The 22,638-nt window shown below is 40.0% G+C and overlaps 1 protein-coding gene across 1 annotated transcript in view; it reads right to left on the bottom strand.

The window, feature by feature from the left end:
• Positions 1-22,638, bottom strand: part of SUCLG2 (succinate-CoA ligase GDP-forming subunit beta) — a 257,845-nt gene that overhangs the window by 202,075 nt on the left and 33,132 nt on the right. Inside the window, exon 2 of the mRNA XM_034997522.1 lies at positions 5,638-5,779. Within this exon, the coding sequence (XP_034853413.1) occupies positions 5,638-5,779 (142 nt within the window). The remainder of the gene's footprint in view (positions 1-5,637; positions 5,780-22,638) is intronic.

The raw sequence follows: 22,638 nt of genomic DNA, 5'->3' as shown, positions 1-22,638 counted from the left end.
CAGCAGAAAGAGAAATTAAGAAAATAATCCCATTTACAGTTGCACCAATAATAAGACATGTAGGAATAAACCTAACCAAAGAGATCAAAGACCTATACTCTGAAAACTATAAAACACCAATGAAAGAAACTGGAGACAACACAAAGAAATGGAAAGGTATTCCATACTCATAGATTAGAATATTGCTAAAAATGTCTATACTAAAAAAAAGTCTATATACCCTAAGCAGCCTACACATTTAATGCAATCTCTATCAAAATACCAAAATTTTTCACAGAACTAGAAGAAACAATTGTAAAATCTGTACGAAACCACAAAGACCCCAAATAGTCAAAATAATCTTAAAAAAGAAAAGCAAAGCTGGAGGCATCTCAATTCCAGACTTCAAGTTATATTACAAAACTATAGTGATCAAAATAGTATACTACTGGCACAAAAACAAACACACAGATTAACAGAACAGAAAAAGAAAACTCAGAAATGAACCCAAAGCTAGATGGTCAGTTACTCTGACAAAACAGGAAAGAATATCCAATGGAAAAAAGACAGTCTCTTCAACAAATGGTGTTGGGAAGACCGGACAGCAACATGCAAAAGAATGAAACTGGACTACTTTCTTACACCATACACAAAAATAAATAACAAATGGATTAAAAACCTAAATGTGAGACCTGAAACCATAAAAATTCTAGAAGAGAAAACAGGCAGCAATTTCTCTGACATTGGCCATAGCTACTTCTAGATATATCTTGAGGCAAGGGAAACAACACAAAAGCAACAATAAACCATTGGAACTACATCAAAATAAAAAGCTCCTGCACAGTGAAGAAAACAATCAACAAAACTAAAAGTCAACTTATGGAATAGGAGAAGATATTTGCAAATGATATACCCGATAAAGGGTTAGTATCCAAAATATTTAAAGAACTTAATACCAGAACACAAATAATCCAATTAAAAAATGGGCAAAATATTAAGCTCCACTCAAAACCCACTTTTTATATTAATTTCCTAAATATCACCCTTAACTAGAATGACTTGCTAATGTGTCTCAAAAGAGAAAATACATCTTTTAAGCCATGCAACTGGATATTTGAAGTGACATTTCATTTGTCATAGCATAACAAGTAAGGTTATTAAATGTGTAACTGTTAGCAGAAGAAAGATTCTAACATCTGGCTGGATTATGTTGGTATAGACAAATTCTGTTAAGAAGCAAAAAAAAAAAAAAGGGCACACATGAATACACATTTTTCCAAAGAAGACATACAGATCACCAATAGCCAACAGACACATGAAAAGATGTTCATCATCACTTAGTATCAAGGAAATGCAAATCAAAACCACGATGAAATATCACCTCACACTTCTCAGAATGGCTAAAATCAACAATACAAGAAACAATGGGTGTTGGGGAGGATGTGGAGAAAAAAGGAACCCTTGTACACTGTTGGTGGGAATGCAAACTGGTGTAGCTACTGTGGAAAACAATATGGAGGTTCCTCAAAAAGTTAAAAATAGAGCTACTCCATGACCCAGCAATTGCAGTACTGGGTATTTACCCAAAAAATACAAAACAAAAACAAAAACAAAACAAAAACAAAACAAAAATACTAATTCCAAGGGATATGTACCTTTCTATGTTTACTGCAGCAATATTTACAATACCTAAGATATGGAAGCAGCCCAGGTGTCCATCAATTGGTGAATGGATAAAAAAGATGTATATACATTTATACACATACATATATATACACACACATATATATATATATAATGGAATATTATTCAGCCATAAAAAAGAATAAAATCTTGTGATTTGCAAGGACATGAATGGAGCTAAAGAGTTATCATGATAAGCAAAATCAGTTAGTTAGAGAAAAACAAATACCCTATGATCTCACTCATATGTGGAATTTAAGAAACAAAACAAATGAGCAAAGGGGAAAAAAAGAGAGGCAAGTCAAGAAACAGACTCTTAATGATAGAGAATAAATTAATGGTTACTGGGGGGAAATGGGCTAAAAAGGTGATGGGGATCAAGGAGTGAACTTGTCGTGATGAACAGGAGGTGATGTGCGGAAATACTGAGTCACTATATTGTACACCTGAAACTAATATAACACTGTATAACTAACTGGAATTAAAATAGAAAATTAGAGGAAAAAAATGATAATTAGAGGAATCTCAGATGGGTAAGTAGGGGGAGATAAGAGAAAGTTTGGAGCAACTGAAAGATGACAAATTCCATTTGGACCAGGAGAAATGGAGACATCCGTAAACAGACGGCCCATAGGCAACCAGGAATGTGGGTTCAGACACAAAGAAAGAGCTTTGTGAGGTAATCCATACAGAAAATCCTGGAAATCATAGGCATGACTACTACCAACATTTGTTTTCAAAAAAAAATTTTTTTTTTAAAGATTTTATTTATTTATTTGACAGAGAGAGACACAGCGAGAGAGGGAATACAAGCAGGGGGAGTGGGAGAGGGAGAAGCAGGCTTCCCGCCGAGCAGGGAGCCCGATGCGGGGCTCGATCCCAGGACCTGGAATCATGACCTGAGCCAAAGGCAGACGCTTAACGACTGAGCCACCCAGGCGCCCCTGTTTTCAAAATATTTTATATATATCATTGTATTTCAAACACATCCAAATATGAATAAAGTAGAAAGGTAAACAAATACATTTCAATCATTTACAAACTTCTCAAATTAAAAAATGAACTCTCTTAACACATGATCCAGAAAATACTGATTCTCACATCTCTGATTTGTCTATAAATTTGAATCATGACAGCCGTGAATATCTTGGAATCATATGCTGATAATGATGATGATGGTAGCACTAAACTCTTATATAACACTTACCATATGTTAAGTATATTGTCCTTCTCTGTAATTTTTCTCCTTTAAAATATAATTGTAGAGTAGATGTTCCGTTTTCAGGGCAATCAGATATACATGTCATCCAGCTTTAACCTTAACTTCAAATCTATTTAATAAAACTTGTGCTATTGGTTCTTGTCTATATTGTAGCAACAAGCAAGTCAATGCTGTGAAGTTTTGCCAGATTTTTCTTGTTTTTCTCTCTCTAGCCAATCTCAGTGACTTTTATATTTACAATCTACTCGTTTCATTTTTAACCAACTAGACTTGGTACCATCTCTTCTTCCAATACTTTAAATATTCCCTCTGATCAAAACTGTCTATTATACAACAAAAGCCAGAGGAGACCTTCTTCCTCCAAAACTCCTCAGTGAGTAAGAGAAGGCTGACTCATTCATTCAGGAAATGGGGGGCTTGGATTAGTGCTCTAAATTCCCTTTCGCTCTAAACAGGATCGGAGAAGCACTCCTATGGCCACACCACTTAAATGAGTATCACAGGTAGCACGGGCCAAGGTACAGACACAGCTGGGTCAATCTCAATCCTTTTATCCACTTTGATTTTCTTAAAACCCCTCCTCAAGAACCAAAATGGCTTTTTGAAAAGTTTATTTTAATGTTTTTAACTTTACTTCTATTTAAACTTGCTTTATTGCCTGTATCTCTCCCTGCCTTCACTCAGGCCCCAGTATATAAATGCCACCTTGTTATAATTCCTGCAAAGCAAAAATTCTGTCTTACAAACACAGTATACAATGCCCAACCACAAGGCAGTGGCTGAATAAATGCTTATAAAACAAAGCAGTGACCAAGAAGTCAATTAGTTTAGTAAGCCCAAAAATCTCCATTGGAAATCTGAAAGATAAGCCCTCTCTGTTGTGGTATGCCTAACTGGGGAAGGGATAGTAATCAGGTGGCTTCCAGAATTCCCTGAGGGACCCTTGGACCTGGAATACTAGTATGTCAGCACATTTGTGGAAATAATGGGGAAAATGAAGACCAAAGACCGACTTGAACTTCACATTTCTTTGTTCTCATTACCCATTCCCTAAACCACAGGAGTATAAAACAAAAATGACCCTTTCATGTAAAATGGTCGGAATACTAACGTTTACTGAGTCTATTCCCACAATGCACAGAGGAGCTCTCATCTAGGTGTTGGTTGAATTTTACCATTTTTTTTCCACCATGAAAACCAATTTTGATAGTTTTTGAAAATGAAACCAATTTCTATTTCTTAAACTATAAGTCACTCTCAATTTCTACATTGAGCATCTGAAAATTACAAATTAATTTCCTTCTAGAATGTAAGTTCTGAAAAGAAAGAGGGCTTGCTTATCTTCCACAGCTGTAGCCATGGTGCCTAATACATGTGGCTGACAATCAATAAATATTTGTTGAAGGGAAGAATAAACATGCATTTCAACTGACATAACATAGAAAGGATCTGGCATATAAGCATCTGGTGGAACTCTGTAAGGGAGATAAAAGAACAATTACTAGCTGAAGTACCTCATTCCTTACTCTTAAAAGAGCATAGAAAATTAGGAGATTGAAAATGGAGCCCGCCTCTATCTTGCACTCTCAAACTTTTGCTACAGCTGCCTGGCAAGGGCAGTTAGCAGATGCTCCATTCTTTATTTCTGGTGGGAAGCCACCACTCTCCAAAGCTGCAGGCAAAGAATACACATGTACTTCCTTCCAGTGTCCAGATCTATGCTGTCCAATATGGTAGCCACTAGCCCCATGTATCCATTGAGCACCTGAAATGTGGCTAGTGTGAAAGGAGATGCACTGGAAATGTAAAATACAAACCAGATTCCTCAAGAGCAGGACAGAAACCAGATGTACACAATCCCACTGATAATTCTTTTACATTAATTACATGTTGAAATGACAATAGTTTGGATATACTGGGGTGAGATATACTGGGGTAAACAAAATATATTACTAAAATTAATTTCACCCATTTCTTTTTAGTTCTCTTAATATGACCTAGAACATTGTTACTTATGTGGCTCACGTTCTATTTCTACTGGACAGTGCTAAACCAGACTGACAGTAAGAGAGTCTGAATACCACTAGAAGGAATATTCGTGGAAAAAACAGCTGGATCTGATTCCTAATTTCTCAATCTATAATTGGGAAATAAGGTAGATTTTCTACCACATATCAATGTATAGTCTCCCTTAAAGGCTCACAACAGCACTTGGAGGATAACACAGTAGCTTTGATTTCTAGATAAGGAAACTGAAGCACAAAAAGGAAGGCACTTATACAAAGTTACAGAGCTGGTAAATGGGAGGGCAAAACCCCGATGCAAAGTCAGCCTGGCTTCCAAATGCATGCACGCTCCAGTCACTCAGAGAGAAATTTCTTCATGTTCTAGAGGCTTAAATAAGGATGCCAACCATTTTTCCTGCCTTACCTTGCTGTGGGCTTCTCTTTGACACTCTAAACTATTCACCCTTATTTCTCCCAGCCACTAACCCACAGATCAAGAGAACCAAGTGAAACAGTGGTGGAAAAATTCAGAAAAATTACAGAGTGACATCCCATACCCTGCTATCTTGTAAAAAAGAACCAAGTTTTCCTAATTGGGCTTTTTAGCCTTTATAATTCAAAAGCTCTCCATCGTATCTGTCGCCATTAGTATAACCCACTACAAAGAAATTTACCTACTGGTTCACTGCTACCTGTGAGGTCACTAATTTGGGCAAGTGTTATTTCACCTGTTGTGAATTAGCTTACTTAGTTTCTTAGCAGCCTCCAGAGCTTCCTTTGCAGTGTCTGCTACAAAGAATCTTTGAACTCTGACTCCGTGGTCAGACATCAGTTTCTTGCTCTGGTATTCCTGCAGGTTCAGCCATCTTCGCAGGGTTAACTGAACTGCCTAGAGAAATTGAGAGAGAGAGAGGTAAGAACACTTAAAAATAACAAGAAAAATAACAGGCAACACATGTAGCCAGTCTTACAGGTACCCTCAAATGACAATCAGCAACAGAGGTTTTTTTTAAAAGGAAAAAAACAAAACTACAAATTCTTCATGCTTGTTTTTCTAATCAAAAATGTTAAGGACAACTACACACACAACAAATGGATGCAGGTTTAAAGAAATGGTGAGAACTGAATAGGGTCTATCCTCAAGTTAACAAGAATGTGCCAATGTCAATATCCTAGCTTTGACACTGAACTGAAACTAAGTAAGATGTCAACATGAGGGCAAGAGGGGGAAGGGTACATAGGACTGTTGCACTTCATTTGCAGTTCCCTATGAGTCTGTAAGTATTTAAGAATAAAAGGTTATTTTTAAAAACGTTAAGAACTCAGGGCGCCTGGGTGGCTCAGTCGTTAAGCGTCTGCCTTCAGCTCAGGTCATGATCACAGGGTCCCGGGATCGAGCCCCGCATCAGGCTCCCTGCTCCGCAGGAAGCCTGCTTCTCCCTCTCCCACTCCCCCTGCTTGTGTTCCCCCTCTCGCTGTGTCTCTCTCTGTCAAATAAATAAATAAAATCTTTAAAAAACAAAAAACAAAACGTTAATTCTATAGGATATGCCTCCCCCCATTGCCAACCCAAATAAAGCTCATAGCATTATTTTAATAACTGTGTGCACATCGTTAATCATTGTAAGGTATCTCAGAAATATTTTTAACACTTTGAGGTTTGACAAGCCACAGATTAATCTACTTCTTTACCATAGTTTTTAATAGAAGCTAGGCACAGTCATTATGTGTTTAATGATATTATCTTTTTCACACACCAAATTTGAGGATCGTAATCTGAAACAATCATCATTAATTAAACTACTTCCTAAAAACTGCAACTTGTGTATTAAAGTAACTTTAAGCATCATGTAGAAGTGGTTTTCCAATATGTACTATCAGTTAGTTCTTAATCTGTGCTGAAAGAAAGTAATCAAAGAGCAGAACAACATGAACAAATAAATTCTTCTCATTTTATTCAGTAAAACCAAAATCATTCCTGATCAAATCTATACACCCCATTTTTAAAAGAGAAAAAAATGAATATACCTAGTTTAAGCTCATTTCCAACCATGAGTCACGATGCAAAAACAAACACACACACACTACTCACAATAGGTAAGATAACAATGCCATTAATGCACAAACTAAAAAATCAGTCACACAACTTGATCACAAGATTGGTGGAAGAAAATCACCTGACACGCTTCCTAGTGGTTTCTGTCAATGGCCTTGGTGGATGGCCAAGACAGTATCACACAGACCATTAACAGGTCCACAGGGCTTTACAACATGGAACCATTAGGTTTCAGGACCTCAAATGTGTCCTTAAAATGGCGCTTTCTTCTGGAATCTCCAAGCTACAATGCATTCATGGATCTCTTCTGGAACAGGGACATTCCAAGAAGGCTCCAGAACCTTAAAACTAAACTGGATTTTACTCAAGGGCAGAGAGTGTCTTCAACTTCTTTGTATTTTAAAGAAGAATGTGATGGTGCTTGGCATTTGGAAAATACTAGTTAGATGGCCAAATGAATAAGGCGGGCCTTTGTCCTTTTGTTCTCAACTACAGGTAATTTTTCATTTCCAGAAAGTGACTTTCTCTAAACTTTCTCTGAAGATAGAAAAGTAAAAGTTCTTCAGACCTTAAAAAAATAATAATAATCTACACACACTCGTAAAAACTCAAACCTCAACATAATCGAGCCTAAAGAAATCTCTCTGTTCCAGCCTTCCGAACACTGGTAATGATGTTTTAAATGTTGAAGTTATCTACACTTCATCTTTAGAAATAAATAATATTGGAGTCAAAATAAATTATCAGACAAGCTATGCTCACATCATATACTGTATGATTTATTAACTGTTTATGATTTGTTAATCTTCTGAATTTTTAAGTCTTGATGAAACATTAGTAATTTGAAAAACACAAAATATCACACAAACATACTCATTGACTTAAGTCTTAATAACACATCGTACAACAAATGTACCAAGAAAAATTCAAGTTTCAGGCATTTAGTAAAAGCTTCCTAATGAAAGAAAAGATTAAGCATGAGATATTTACTATATTCTAGGACCACTTTTAAAAGGCAGATGGGGAAGGATCAATAGATTAAGTTTATGTTGACACATAAGCCATTAACAGAAGAAGAAAAAAAGAACTACAGTTTGAAAAGAGCATGTGAGAGACTAAAAACAGCCACTAAAAACAGTGTGGTCTGGTCAATTCCTTTTTATTAGAATACTGGCCGTATTAATTTTGGATATGTTAATGCAATCTGCTGCAAACTAATTGCAATTGATCCAAAGACCAGCTTCATAGACATATAATACAGATTGACCGTTTCTGCATTGACTCAGATGAAAGCCTGCTTAAAGTCTGTTGTTCTTAAATTGAAAACTAACACAGTGAACATAGTTCCAAGCCACTGCAGATACCCAAGCTATCACTCCACAATCATCTTACAGAATAATCATCTACCTTTGTTAAACCTAAGCTCAGAAGAGTAGGGTTCATGGCTGGGTCTAAAACTTCATCAATTCAACTGCATTTACTAAGAATCTGTGGTATATCCAGAGAGGAAAAGGTTAAGTCTAACTGCATTTTCAGGGGGAAGAAAAAAAGGAGAGAAATTTACTAAGTGGATGGTGTCAAGTATGCTGGAAATGTAATCAACTGCTAAATCATAAAAGCAGTAATATTTTAGAATAGATTCCTCTCCTATTATGGAGCACTGACCATGTGCTAGGCATTCTACTAAGCACTCATGTTATCTAACAGTCAAAACCATTGTGAAAAGTGAAGTATTATTATTTCTCTCTGCAACTGTTGTTAATGCAAACCAACCAATACCGCTAGCCTTCTTCCTTCTAGATACCTCCCTGCCTTAGATGAAGTTAGGTGCAGCTGTGTAACTAGTTCTGGTCAATAAATCATGAATATATATGGTGTAACTCATGTGGACAAACATTTGATTACCAACGTTTCTCCCCCTAAGTTCTCTCTCTCGACATGGGGAATGGGAATATTTATGTTGGCAGCTAACCTATCAGTCAGGGGTCACAGTGAAGACAGACACACTCCCAGGTCACTCACAATGAATGCGTAATGAAAAATAAACCTTTGTGGATTTCCAGCCACTGAGATTCTGGAGAATACTTCTGACTGTGGCAGAGCCTAGCCTATCTGTAGCATCTTGACTAATAAAACCATCTTACAGATCAGGAAACCCAGGCTGAGGGTTAAGTCACTGGCCAAAGATCACAGGCAGCTGTCAAGCAGCAAAATTTCTCTAATCCACACTGTTGATCCACTGAGTCATACTGTTGGCCCCCTGTGTTTATATTATGGTCCCACCACATTCCCAGAGTCCCCTTGGTGATAAAGACTGAGACCGGGATAGTGAGATTGTGTTCTTCTCCTCAAAAAGCCAGAAGTCTGCCAGGAATGGAATTCTCATGAAATGCCGGCACAGTGCTTGTTAGGAAAAATGTAACTGCTTCAGACTTTGGGAGGGAGGTAGGGAGGTGGAGATGTCCTAAGACACTAGAATGGTAGAAGCAGTTTATTTGAACTCATAGGAAGAGCTACCTGTTAAAACCCTAGACTTGTATCTTCCCAGGGAATTCATGTACTCCGGAATGTGAGCAATGGAAAGAGTTTAAGGACCATTTGACCCAGTACCTTTCAATACTTTCTGCCAGTTACTTGCCCATTTGCCTTCAGGTCAATACCCAAGCTCTTTGCCAACTGACTTCTGCCTAAATTTGAGACCCCATTCAGAGACTGAACAGTGAGAAGAAGACATCAGGCTTCTTCTTCCTCTTTCTGAGTCAGGCTTCAGGTCCCCCCAGAAAGCCCTTCCTCCGTAATTCTAGCTTCCACTGTCTGCCCCACCAAGACTCCTGCACTCATCAGCTGGCCCCAGACTCTGATAACACCACCTCCTTCCACCCCTCAGGCTCACAGAGGATTCCTTTTGTTGCCATCCTCTGGGTTGCCTTCCCAGTCCCTCTTCGCCTGCCAAGAGTTCTAACACCTTTGTCAGTAACTGTCTCCCCCTGTTAAATCTATTAAACAACCTGGTGCTCCACAGAGCCTGAAGGTGCCCCCTTCAAGGAGTGGAAGGGCAATGGCAGTGGCCCACTTATGAAGGTGACTTTGGGACCCCACTCCGAGGCAATTTCTCAGGCAATCACATGTTTCCTATACTGGGGTTCCAGAGTATGGAAAGACTAGTGGGGACCAACCTCATTTTACCGTCAGGAAACTTGGGGCCTAAAGATGGGAAGTTACCTGCCTAAGGATCTTCTAGTGAGCCAGAGGCAGGAGGAAAACTAGACTAATCCCCATTTTCTGTCCTTTCATACAGATTTTGGCAAGTGACCATATTAGGAACAGCATCATGTTCTCAAAACAGCTGGGGTGGGTGGGCACCTGGGGTGAGTTCCATCTGGATGTTCATGCTGACCTTTCCAGGGCTCCCTTCCCTTCCATGTTTCTTCGCTGGAGCAAGCATTTCCAAGCTTGGATGGAAGTGGGAAATACAGCTTAAAAGAAAAGCACGGCATAAGGATTTAAGGGCCTGTGGGAACAAGGGAGCAGAGGCAGAAGAAAAAGAATGAAAAATGAGGGGAAAGACAAAGAGAGCCAAGAGATAAAAAGACAATGACTAAGCAGGCAAAAATTCATAAGAAAACTCAAAGCACAAAATTAGACAGCTACAGAGAAAAAAATGACACGACCGAGAAATCATCCTTCGCCCCATGGTTTTAAAATTAGAGGTGTAGAGATTACTGAAATAGCAGCATAGGAGGAGAAAAATCAATAAAGGGAGTAGAGAAAATGTCATTGAGCTGGGCGCCCCCCAAAGGGAGACTCGGTGAGCCACATCTGCCCACTGGCTCTGCGCGCCCCCTCGGTCTTTCTGCACGCAGCCTGATATGCTCCACAGCAAAGCTTCTTCCCTCAGGAAGGTAGCAGAGTCGAGTCTTAGGAAGAGCTGTGGACCCACTAGTAACCAGGATAATAGAAATTAAAACAAAAATGAAGGTTTCATGATGTTACTGGTGAAGGTATGGTGAAATGCGCCTTCCCCACACACTACCCATGCAAAGAGAACACCAGTGTGACCACCTTCAAAACCAATCTGACAGCACTGATGAAAACTCAAACAACCACTGTTCAACGTTCTGAACTGGAACGTCTCCCTTTGGGTGCTTAACCTAGCGAAACATGCACTAGGGATATGTACCAGGATCTTGTGTACAGTGTTGTGTATAATAAAGAATAAAGTTGGACGGTAATCTAGATGCCCAGCAAATAGGAAATAGGCTGAACAAACCACAATGCATTCTAACAATATGAAGCATTCAAAATATCTGTAGCAACACAATAGCACCCAGTATGTGGTCCCTACATCCTCAGTTCTTTTGTAGGTAGGGTGCCAAAACTCTTAAGCAACCACATACAACCCTCCAGGACCCTTTTCCTTGGCTGCGAGGTCCTGGGAGCCACATGCGGAGAGGGTAAAGTGACAGGGTTGAAGCAGCCTGGATTACTGATTTACTGAAAAGACTGCTGCCTTGGCCCTGGAGTCACCAGACCCACATTTGCATGAGTGAGAAATAAACCTTTGATGTGCTTACCACTGAGATCTTGGGAATAACTTGTAATCGCCTCATTGACTAGCCTAGACTGGTAAGTATGAACGTCCTAACATTGATTGTTCTCCAAGGCATATTACTGAAAGAAAACAGCCAACTTCTTTCAATATTTAAAGTAGAATAACATTTATATGTCTGACACACATGTCCACACACAAAGCAACATTCTCTATCTTTTAAGAACAGGTATAGGTATAAGTACATGTACAGGGAAAGGTCCAAGTGAAGTTCACCAACCTCATGCCAGTAAACTTGAAGAGGACAGACCAGAAATATGGCAATTAAAGGGAGATTTACCCTAATCTATAATTTTTAAGACAATTCTCATAGAAAAACATTCATTTATTATTTGTGCAATGAAAATCAATCTATTTAGAAACAACATTGAGAGGAAGTAATCAAACCTAGGCTTTAACCCAACTGCACAGCCTGGAGCATCTATTAACTTGTCTTGGAAATGAAGGGCTTGCACCCTTACTTCATCAAGGCAGCAGAATTCTCCAAATGTGGTGTGAAATCAAGGAAGGGGGGAGGGCAAAGGCACGCATTCTCTGTTACATAGAATGACTACCCCTAATATAAACTCCTGCTGTGAGATAGGAAGAGGCTCTTAAACCTCATTTCAAGCTCTCAACAGCAATGACGACAGTGGAATACAAACAAGGAATTAGCTATAAACTCAGAGGAAAATATATTCCCCTTTCGTTGCAAGCATGGCAAGAAAGGCAGATGCTCAGTGGGCTGTGGCAGGCCAAAAGTTGGTATGTGTTTGTTATATTTTAGTTTTTGCCAATGTTATTCTGTATGTAAATTAGCACCCATAAATCTACCTTAGTCACGTTACCTAGGAAATAGTTAAGCTTCAAATAAACGTGTTGGTGCACATGAAAAGACAGATATAACTCAATGTGTCTCGATATGGGTATCACAAAATAAAAGACCTGCTTGCTTAAAACAGGCTCTGATGAAGATGCCACTTCACTATCACTCTGTATAAGAGATTCAGTGGAATCCTGTTAATATAATCCTAATAATAATAATAATGGTACTTTTCTGTTTAATCCTGGATGCAATTCTATCAACTCCTCCTTCAGAAAGACAACATGCTAAAAACACAAAGAAAAGCAACATCGTGTTAGAAGCCTAAGCCTATGGAAAAGAAAAAAATGACGTCAGATGTGGAAGAAAGCATAGGAACCTGGGTACAGACACTTTGTTACAGTTTACTGGATGTTCGGGCTAAAGTGGGGGGGCCTTTATTTTGAGTCACCTTTGGAAATACAGCATCCTTTTTATCTAGAACTGGAATGCTCCTGACCCTTCTCCATTTAGGTGACCCCCACTTTGCACAGTGTAAGGAAATGGATTAACCAATTACTTAGTGCTCTGTGGCTGAGTTTGTATGCTCTAGCAGGTGCACAGGGAGACCATGATCACTTACAAAATGGAGGAAACTAACAGGCCCATCCTCATAGGCTGCTCTGAGGGTTAAGTAAGTAATATGTGCAAATCTCCTGGAATAGTGCCCAACAGACCATAAGTACTCAAAAGAATGTTTTGCCATTATTCTTTAATGCAGAAGTACAAAGGGGGAGAGAAAGTATAACATGGAGACAGTGAACAATCCCTAAAATAAAAATAGTAGGTGATCCCATAAATGATAAAGAAGTGCTCACAGTGTCCTGCTGTTTGCTTTAAATGCATCTGGGGAAGTATTTTTAAACTCTAATAGTGAAATCTCTATACTTAAATCACTCAACAGTCACAGAAAAAGAAAGGGCAGTAATTTACAAAAGGAAGGACCAAAGCTCACACTTAGTAAGCAAATGAAAATGTGCCATTTGAGCTAAGTACCTTGACTTTCCATCTCATCTGAGCCAGGGTAACTCCCACCTCACAAATGAGCAAATGTGAGGGTCAGAGAGATTAAGTAACTTGTCTAAGGCTACTCAGCCGGATAAGTGATTCAGGATTTGAATCAAAGTCTAAAAAACCCATGGGCTTTCTATTATTCCAAATGATTGACTGATTGATTGATTATTTTGGGGGGAGTCAGTCTGTGAATCCAAATCAATAAAAAAGACTTGGAAGGACACAGACAAAAACCACACTGCCACTCCCAGCCTAAAAATACAGTGTTCCATGTAAAAGGAGGGAAGACAAGGCAGCAGACACAGTGAGAGTTAACAGAGGGGGGGCCCCGCAACAAACGGTGCGGACGGAATGTGCGGCTTCTCGAGAGCCGGGGGCTGGAGAAGCAAAGTCAAGTTTCCTGATGAAGAGGAACAAGAGTTAGGCTCTCCTTTATACAAGAGCAGACTCAGATCAGACGAGGAGCCCAGGCCGCTTCTGCTCCTCGGACACTGTGTCTCTGACAGCAACACACCCGTCTGCCTGAAGACCCCACAGTAAGGAGGGGGCAGCATCTGTTAAAAATAAATAACCTGTCCTACCAGGAAGGAAATGAAAGTTCAACTTGCAGACCATCCAGAAACTGGATCATAGTGTTTATGATTAGGATTAATGCTTCTTGGGGTACCCTGACAAAATCTTCTATTTTTAAACCAAACCGAATCCTAGCTGACATGCAGCAGTGCCATGAAGTTACAGAAATTCTACTATACACTTGACAAGCATTACCTCATTTAATTCTCCCAACAGCCCTACAAGGAAGAAACTGATAGAAGCCCATTGTACAGATGGGCAAAGTAAGGCTCAGAGAAGCGAAGTGTTGCTAAGACTAAGAGACGTTTAGAGGCAGGGCCATTTTTCAAATGCAGGTGTGCCTGACTCCACAGTCTGCTCTTCAGTGAAACACTAACGGTGAATGCCCCCTCCCCCCACCCCCAGTCCACAAAAGTGGGTCCTGAGCAATGAATGGGGCCGCAGGAGAAACAGGAGGTGGTGTACAGATTTCAGTGCAGGAAGGTAAGGAGCTGTCCTGAATATGAGGCTGGAGGGAAAAATGGGAAGCTCTGAATGAAAGGCTCCTAGATGGGTTTCACTAAGTCAAAAGAATTAAGATTCTCAGAGATACCGCCTTGTTCTTTTTATCCTAGGTTCAGCAGAAAAGCAGCCTGTTTTTTTAAGGAGCAAAGAAATGTAAAACTCTTTGTAGTAAGGACAAATGCCCAAAGGAGAGTTCATTCCATAACTCTGTACTGCGGCTCTGCAAGCAGCAAGAAAGAAGGGGAGGGAAAAAAATACAACCTTGATAAACATTAGCATATTAACACAACAGCAGAAACAAATGTATAAAAGGCACTAAAAATAGTGAACAGCATCATTTCGAAAATGCCTGCCCATCCCCTAGTGTAGAGGGTGCTAGGTCGACTATGTTGCAGAGGAAAGTCACCTGAATTTTATATTGTGAACAGAAGTGGGCAGGATTTATTTACATGAAGAAAGAAAACAAATTAAGGTAGAGTAAACATATACATGCTCCTACCAGGGAAACAGGCAGAATCTGTACTTTGTTCATTTATTTGAACAGTTCTCCACTGGGCATTTATAATACGGTCATAATATAAGGTCTACTGGTCATCAGCACAGACAAGGTCTTTTGCTGTCACAGAGCTTAGGTCCTAGGAGGGGAGGCAGGGGAGAAGGACATGAACACAGAAGGGGAGAATGTACTGACAGAGTGGGAAGTGCTCTGGAGGAAATAACACACATGAGGAATTATGGAGGCAAAGGGCACACTGTGAGGTGACCTGGGAGCAAATGCCATCTGCGCAAAGACCTGAAGACAGAAAGGAGACAGGCACATGAAGAAGCTGGGGAGAAACCTAGCAGGCATGGTCCAAGGCCCTGTGGCAGGAAAGGGTTAGTAGGGGCAGGAGCTAGGGGAGACTAGGTCAGAGAGGAGGAGAGAGGGAAGCAGGGACCAGACCATGAAGGTGCTTGGAAGCTGCGGTCCAGAGTTTAGATTTTATTCACTCAGAGTTTTAAGCAGGGGAGTGAGATTGAGTTCACATTTTGGAAAAGTCACTCTGTTTTCTTCTGTGTAGAGAAGGGAACCAGTTACAAGAGCTGTGTTAAACCAGCCCAGAGTCAGCCACCTTTTTCTATAAACAGCAGAAGAGAAATAGTAAAGAGTAAAGAGCCAAATAGTAAATCTGGCTTTGAGGCCAGAGAGTCTCTGCTGCAACTCCAACTTTGTCGCATAAAGCAGGCAGAGATAATATATAAATGAATAGGCATGGCTGTGTTCCAGTAAAGCTTTGTCTGCAGAAACAGTTTTGGCTGGCAGGCCAGTTTGCAGACCCTCAACTAAATAACAGAGAAGCACAGACAGTGGAGGTAGAAACCGAGAAATGAAGGGGTTTGGGATATAGTTTGGTGATGAAGCAAAGCTTACTCATGAATTACATGTGGGCTTTAAAGTAAAGGGGAATCTAGTATTAGATACAAACACACACACAGACACACACTTGACACAGTTCATATGAACCTAGTGAATTTTATATACCTGCTAGCTAAAAAAAGAAGCATTTCCTTAGCAACAATCTTAACCTTGGATTTTCTGCCCAAACTGACCTTTGCATCATGCTTAATTTTTGAGAGTCCCATACATCATTCCACCACATCAGAGCTTCTGGGTTTTTGATCTTACAACCATCTTCCATTATTTACTATTAATTCCAGTGGGCAACATGCAAACTGCCCTGCTTTAGCCCTATCTTGCTACACTGGCCCATCTGCAGCTTCTTTCCAAGGAGAAAACACAAGGCCTCCCTTGATTAAAGAAACACCATGTAGGAGGAAGGACGGCAGGGAGGGAGAGAGGGAGGGAGGAAGGAGGGAAGGCAGGCAGGCATAAAGATTATTTTGAGCTGAGGATACCAGAAAAGCAGACACAAGAAAAACCCTCTGCTCCCCTTCTCCCTCCACCCAAAAGGGCAGGATGATTCTTAATCACGGGACGTAAATCTACACTCTTAGTCCAGAGACAGCATCATAGGAGTCACTATAACAAACTTTACCAATCCTTATCTTCCATTAGCATTCCCCTAGATTTACCTTCCTACAGTTTGTTGCCCCTAGGAGCTCAAAGTCCTTTTCCTTTGGCTTAGCACTTCTCTGCAAATTTACTGTTCTTGTATTAAGATGTGACATAGACCCAAGTTCTGACTACCCCTTTGAGTCACGGATTAGTGAGTTTTCCCAGGGGAATGTGTACCTATTAATAAACTTGTTTCTTTTTCTCTAGTTACTCTGTCATTTAGTAGACTCATTTGCAGGACCTTGGCCAATGAACCTAAGATGAGTAAAAGGAAAAAGTGTTTTCCTCGTCTACATATACAAGTTGTCATAGCCAAAGTTTAGAAGGTGACATGTCAACTTTAGGATAGTAACTCTGTTAGAGAGTCAGAGAGGGCTATGGGTTTGAGGAAGGGGCACCAAGAGACTTCAGCATTATCAGTTACGCTTTACATCTTTTACTAAAAATGATCTGAGCAAATACAAGAAAACAGCAATATTTAAAACTTCTTCATCCTGGACACACGGATGACTATGACATTAATCTCAATATTCTGCTTTTTCTCTAAATAAAAATAATTGTACACTTAGTGTAATAAATTTAGTAACTATACAATTCCATAAAGATGGATTTACTAATCGATAAAATGAAAAAAATAAGGTATAAAATACAATTTCAATCAGAAAAAAACAGAAAATAAGATCTGGAAGAACCCTGAGATCATGGCAGGCCAAGAGCTCATGATGAGTAACTAAGGCCTCGAGGCATTACTACACCTGCTACCAAGCCGGCAGCGCCTTGCTCGACAAGCCAGCGTGAAGAGTCCATCCACATGCTTAGGCACTGCCCTTCCAGCACACCAATACCGCATCTTTGTAGAACACGTGAGCTCAGGGAAGGGGTAGTAGACACTGGTTTTCGTCTATGGACTGCCTAAGGTTTCGGCCAAGTGCCTTGGTCTCAGGACAGTTTTATGTTCATAAAAATCTGGCTTTTGCTCACTTATGGCAAAAATGAATAACTCTGGGAGTTATGTCCTGAAAATTATGTCTGTTTCATCCCATAAAAATGTGTGTGTGTGTGTGTGTGCGCGCACGCACATGCATGTGTATGCATGTGTGATTTCTTCAATTCACTCCAATGAATTCTGTTACCAAAGAGTCTCTCTGGTAATTAAAGGGGGTTTAAGATTCTAAGAATAGTCTCAAGTATAGTGCTAACTTGAAATCAAATTCAAAAGAATACAATAAAAGAACAGCCATGAGCTCAATCTTGATCAATCTGAGGCCATTAATTGCTCAGCTAACCCCAGCCATCCATTTTACACATTTACACATGCATTAGAGCAGACTATTACTCTCACTATTTATGAGGGTCAGAAGGGAAGATACTACATATTTTTCCTCAACCACATTAAACAAAAACATCATCAGTATGAAAAGACCTACAAGGGTGTTTTTCAAGTTCTCCACCTGGAATGAGCTTGTGATATTGAGCAAGTAAAGCACAGCTATTAATAAAACAGAGTACCCAACCTTCCAGGGTTGCTGGGAGGAAACATACATGTAAGGTATGTGATAGGGCTTTGGCATACGTGTGTTCAACACAGCCATGACAATGGGTCAAATATGACATCTCAGTGCATCAGATCTAGCTCCTTCATAGAGCCCTGCCCCCTTCCTTCCTCCACCCCCTTCAGTTCCCAATTTGTTAGCCCTCCTTAAATTACTCCCAGAAGTCCCATCCAATAAATTCAGGAAAAGCTTGCAAGGGGCAGACTTTATTTCAATCTGTTCCCACTCATGTTCCTTCTAACAATCTAATAGTGCTTAATAGTTCAGGATACATTTGAGTTTAATGGGATTTACCTGATAGAAATAGACTTCTCATCGCTTCTTAATAGTGGCAGTTTTGAGTGACCTAGCTAACTCAATCTCACAGGTTCGCCTGTCACCCTGGCATGCTGAAGAAATGACTCAAGAGAGTAGTAAATGAGTGACCTTTGCTGGAGAAATTCCTGAGACTGTCTCTTTGACATTTTGAAGGTTTGCTGTATAGAATGATAATTGGTGTCTGCAAGGTTCCAAGTCCACTATTTGTGTTTAGAAATTGATTCCATTCTTGTTGATGAATAAAATATTGCCACTATGAAAAACTAGATCTTAGAATTTTCTATTAAGATACTCTATTATAGAGAGTATCCCTTTTTTCACATTTCCACTGTCAGAATCCCCATTTACAGAAGAAATTACAATCTCGAGTATTAAATCCCATTGCCCTCCTCAATACTCTACATATAATGTCCTAGTTATGAAAGAAAAGTGAATGCCAAATCTTTCAATTCACATTAGTCATCTCTTCTCTGGCAATAATTTGAGTTTCTTTAGCTGGAGTGGGGGAGGGAGAGAATCACAAAATCTTACTTACATCTGTGCAAATAAACCACAGAAGTTAAGTTCAAGGCAAGCTTTCAGAAAACTTGATAACATGAAAATGAAACTTCAAAATAATCCCTGAAAATAGTGTAGGGTACATGGCATTCACCATCCTCCAGAAAACTTTTGAAAGAATTACTGTCATTCATTTGAAAAAAACGCTGTAATGATAGAAAAATCCGAAAAGCACACACAGACAAGAGGACAATCTGACCCTTGGAAAACAGACAATCTGACACTTTATATCCAAGCAGCAAAGAAAATAATATTCTAACTGTAGCATATCCTCTTAAAATTGGGAGATTCAATAAAAGCAAAGAAATCTCAAGAATGTTTAATCCTCATGGTTTTTCTTTTAGAAACCTACAGTGAAATGCTGTATGATATTACTACAATTTAACAACTGGTCCAAACCAGAAGTTAACAGAGAAAATGAGACACAAAAAAACAAAATATGGCATTTGCTCGGTAATGTCCTGATGACAGGTTCAGGAGCCAACAGTGAGAAATGGGCCTAAGAGGGAGAGGTGAAGACAGGCTGTCTTTGCCCCGGCCACTTAGGGCAGGTGACCTTTCAACCTTGTTTACTTAATGTTAGATGAGAATATGAACCACTACAACCTTACAAGGTTGTTGGAAAGTAAAATAAAAGATTTCTGTAAAATCCGTTTTCAATGCGTCTGAGATCAAGAAGCAACCCCAGAGGCAAGAAATGCTACCACAGTGGAAATATGGTATTCCATTACTTTCCAGCTAGCCGGATCCAGCCAGCATCCAATGACTACCCAACGATAAATAGCCTAGTATCTCCTCTCCTGAGGACTTCCTCTGTTTCTATGAAGGCAGACAGTCATCTAAAAATTGATCTCTATAGATCCTGCTATTGTTGAGACCTTCCCAAGACAGAGGAAATATCCCCAAGGAAATGCTGCCATACTGAAGTCTGGGGAAGTAACCTGACACCTTGTGACCAACCCCCAAGAGCAATCCACTGGACACGAAGAATCACCTACTCCACAGGGCCAGACATAGTGCCAAGCAAAGGGGAGATACAGGAAGGAAGAACACGAGATTGGAACAATACATTTAAACAAATTATTCAGGGCAGCACTGGGGAAAATAATAAAGAAGGCAGTGGGTGCCTGGCAAACCAGAAATTGAGAGGAGTCCCTGAAGAACTGCAGGTGAATAAGAAACAGAATGAAGTAGAATCCCGCAGCTAAAAGAGCACAGGATAGGACTGTACCAAAAGTGGAAATAGCTCTGGTTATATTTTAAACCTGAAAGCTAGAGACACAGAGAACAGAAGAGGCACCAAGGCAACATCAGGATGACCCATGTAGCACAGGGTATGTTCCTAGACAAAACCAGTAACTGTGGGGCATGGGGGCTCAAGAGATGACACTGTGCCCCAGGCGACCTCTGACACATGGGGAAAAGCCCAGTTACTGGCACCTACCACATGGCCACACCCTCTGTACCTCTCCCACAGTTACTGATGTTGGGCTGCTATAAAAGCACAGTAAAAAGAATGATTAAACAATGGAGGCCCACCAACATCATCAAAGAGAAGCAAACAGAAGAACTAACACCTGAAGAAAAAAGATCATGGAGGATACAATACAAAACCACTTTGAAAAGTATAATAAATCAGAGAGATGTGGGAAGACATTATATCCACCAAAAAATTAACTACAAATCTTGAAATTTTAAAATTGACCATTGAAAAAAAGGGAGAGGCAATGTTGAAAGTAGAGGGAATATAATCAGAAAACAAATCAGTGAGCTAGAAATTAAAGAAGGAAGGTTCATGGTCATTTATTTGGGCAATACATAATTTTGCTTTCCTCAGTTAGAGATTCTCAATACGTGTCTTACTAAATGTCCTGAGAAGTCCAACCATTAAAAAGAAATGTAACTATATTTTATACAGTTTTCCCACACTTAGGCCCTATTGGTGATGTGCCAGTTCTTAAGCTATTATTTTTTTTTATCAGCTCCCAAACCTCTCTACTAGGTGCTCACCGCTTGGTGGGCTGAAACTCTGCAAATTACTTTCTCCATTGCCAGCCGGCTTCCCACTAGGTTCCGCTAATATGAGGCACCACTGGGAGACTAACAGGCTGGAGGACAGAGAAAGTATCTGCTCCTTGTGGTTTGCCTGGTGTTCTATCATCAGAGCCCCAGCCACAGCTCTTCAACCTAGCGAGTAGCAGTTGCTTCCAAGAGCAGTTGGGTGCAGTTTATAGGTTCTGCCAGCATTCCTGGACCAGCCTCAGAGCCATGGGAACCAGCCAGGCACTGCCTCTTACTTCCTTAATGCTCTGGGTTCCCACTCTGCAGAATGCCCCCTTCCATGTTTTTCAAGCCCTACGGGAGCCTCAATTGCTTCCAATCTCTGCTTGAGTAAGAGTTCTATTTGCCTTCTAATACTTCCTTAATCAGTTCTCTAGGTTATAATCCTGTTAAAATAACTAGTGTAGTTTCCATATTTCTGACTAGACCCCAAACGATAAAAGCAGGAATAGAAAGGAAAGTATGAATACCGAGCAATTTAGTCAATGCTTCTCCCCGTTTCATACATTCTAACTTGTAATTAATATTATATACTTACAGAACTAAGACAACACCTCCATCCACCAAACACTTGTTTTGTTCAAGAATAAATGCCCAATACCTAAAGCACCCCAAGACACATAGTAGGTACTCAATTCAGTTTTTTATTGAATGAATGCATGTATGAATGTACAAGATGGACGAAGGCAGATCTGCACCCAAAGTCTCTCAGGATGACAGCTGGAAGGAATATTTTGATAAGTTATTTGGGGTGAATGGATGAGATGCCCAGAAGGGCATGTTCAATCAGTTACAGAGGGTCACTAAACTCAAATCTAAGAAAAGGAGTCTAGTTGACTACAGGGCTTTTTGATGAGCGAAATACAAGTTTGGGGACAGAGTTAATTGTTGTACACAACACAGGAGAAGCTTCTCGGTCTGAGGGGAGAAGGCTGAGAGAGAAAGAGGAAGAGAAAAGAAGGAACAAGAGACACACCTCACAATAAAGTCTGAGGTAGGCTGTCATGGGTTTGCCAAGCCTCAACATTTCCCCTCAGCATAATCCACTTCACTGATGCTTTGGCATAAGAACATTCTTTCTGCCAAATATAAAGAGATACTGAGCCCTACAGTAAGTTATGCATTGGCATGAATAGACATTATGATGTTTCCTAGTACCAAATACATGTCGTTCTTCATCAAGTCTAGATGTCCAGCAATTCAACTCTGTCACTAACTCCGAGAGTTAGCACAGACCCCACAATTTAAGAGCTCAGCCCCACAAAATGACCCCCACTTCAGACACCAGCTGCAAATGGGGTTCTTTGGCTACCCACACCTCTTCCCAGCCAACTGCAGGGGTTCCCATGAACACTTCCTCAAGTTCAATAATTCATTAGGATAACTCACAGAACTCAGGAAAGGATTTCACTTACAATTAACAAAGATACAATTCAGCAACAGCCAAATGTAAGAGATATAGAGGGCAAAGTGTAGGGTATAGCACAGAGCTTCTCTGCCCTCTCTGGATACACCACTCTCCAGGCAGCACTGAGATGTGTTCACTGACCTGGAAGCTCCCCTAGTCTCCTTGTTTCAGAATTTAAATCGAGGTTTCATCACACA

The sequence above is a fragment of the Mirounga leonina genome, unplaced genomic scaffold (genome assembly GCF_011800145.1).
Source record: "Mirounga leonina isolate KUSES-001 unplaced genomic scaffold, KU_Mleo_1.0 Mir_94, whole genome shotgun sequence".
In the NCBI taxonomy this organism is placed as follows: Eukaryota; Metazoa; Chordata; class Mammalia; order Carnivora; family Phocidae; genus Mirounga; species Mirounga leonina.
The sequence above is the reverse complement of the archived record's forward strand: the minus strand, read 5'-3'. Positions and strand labels throughout refer to the sequence as shown.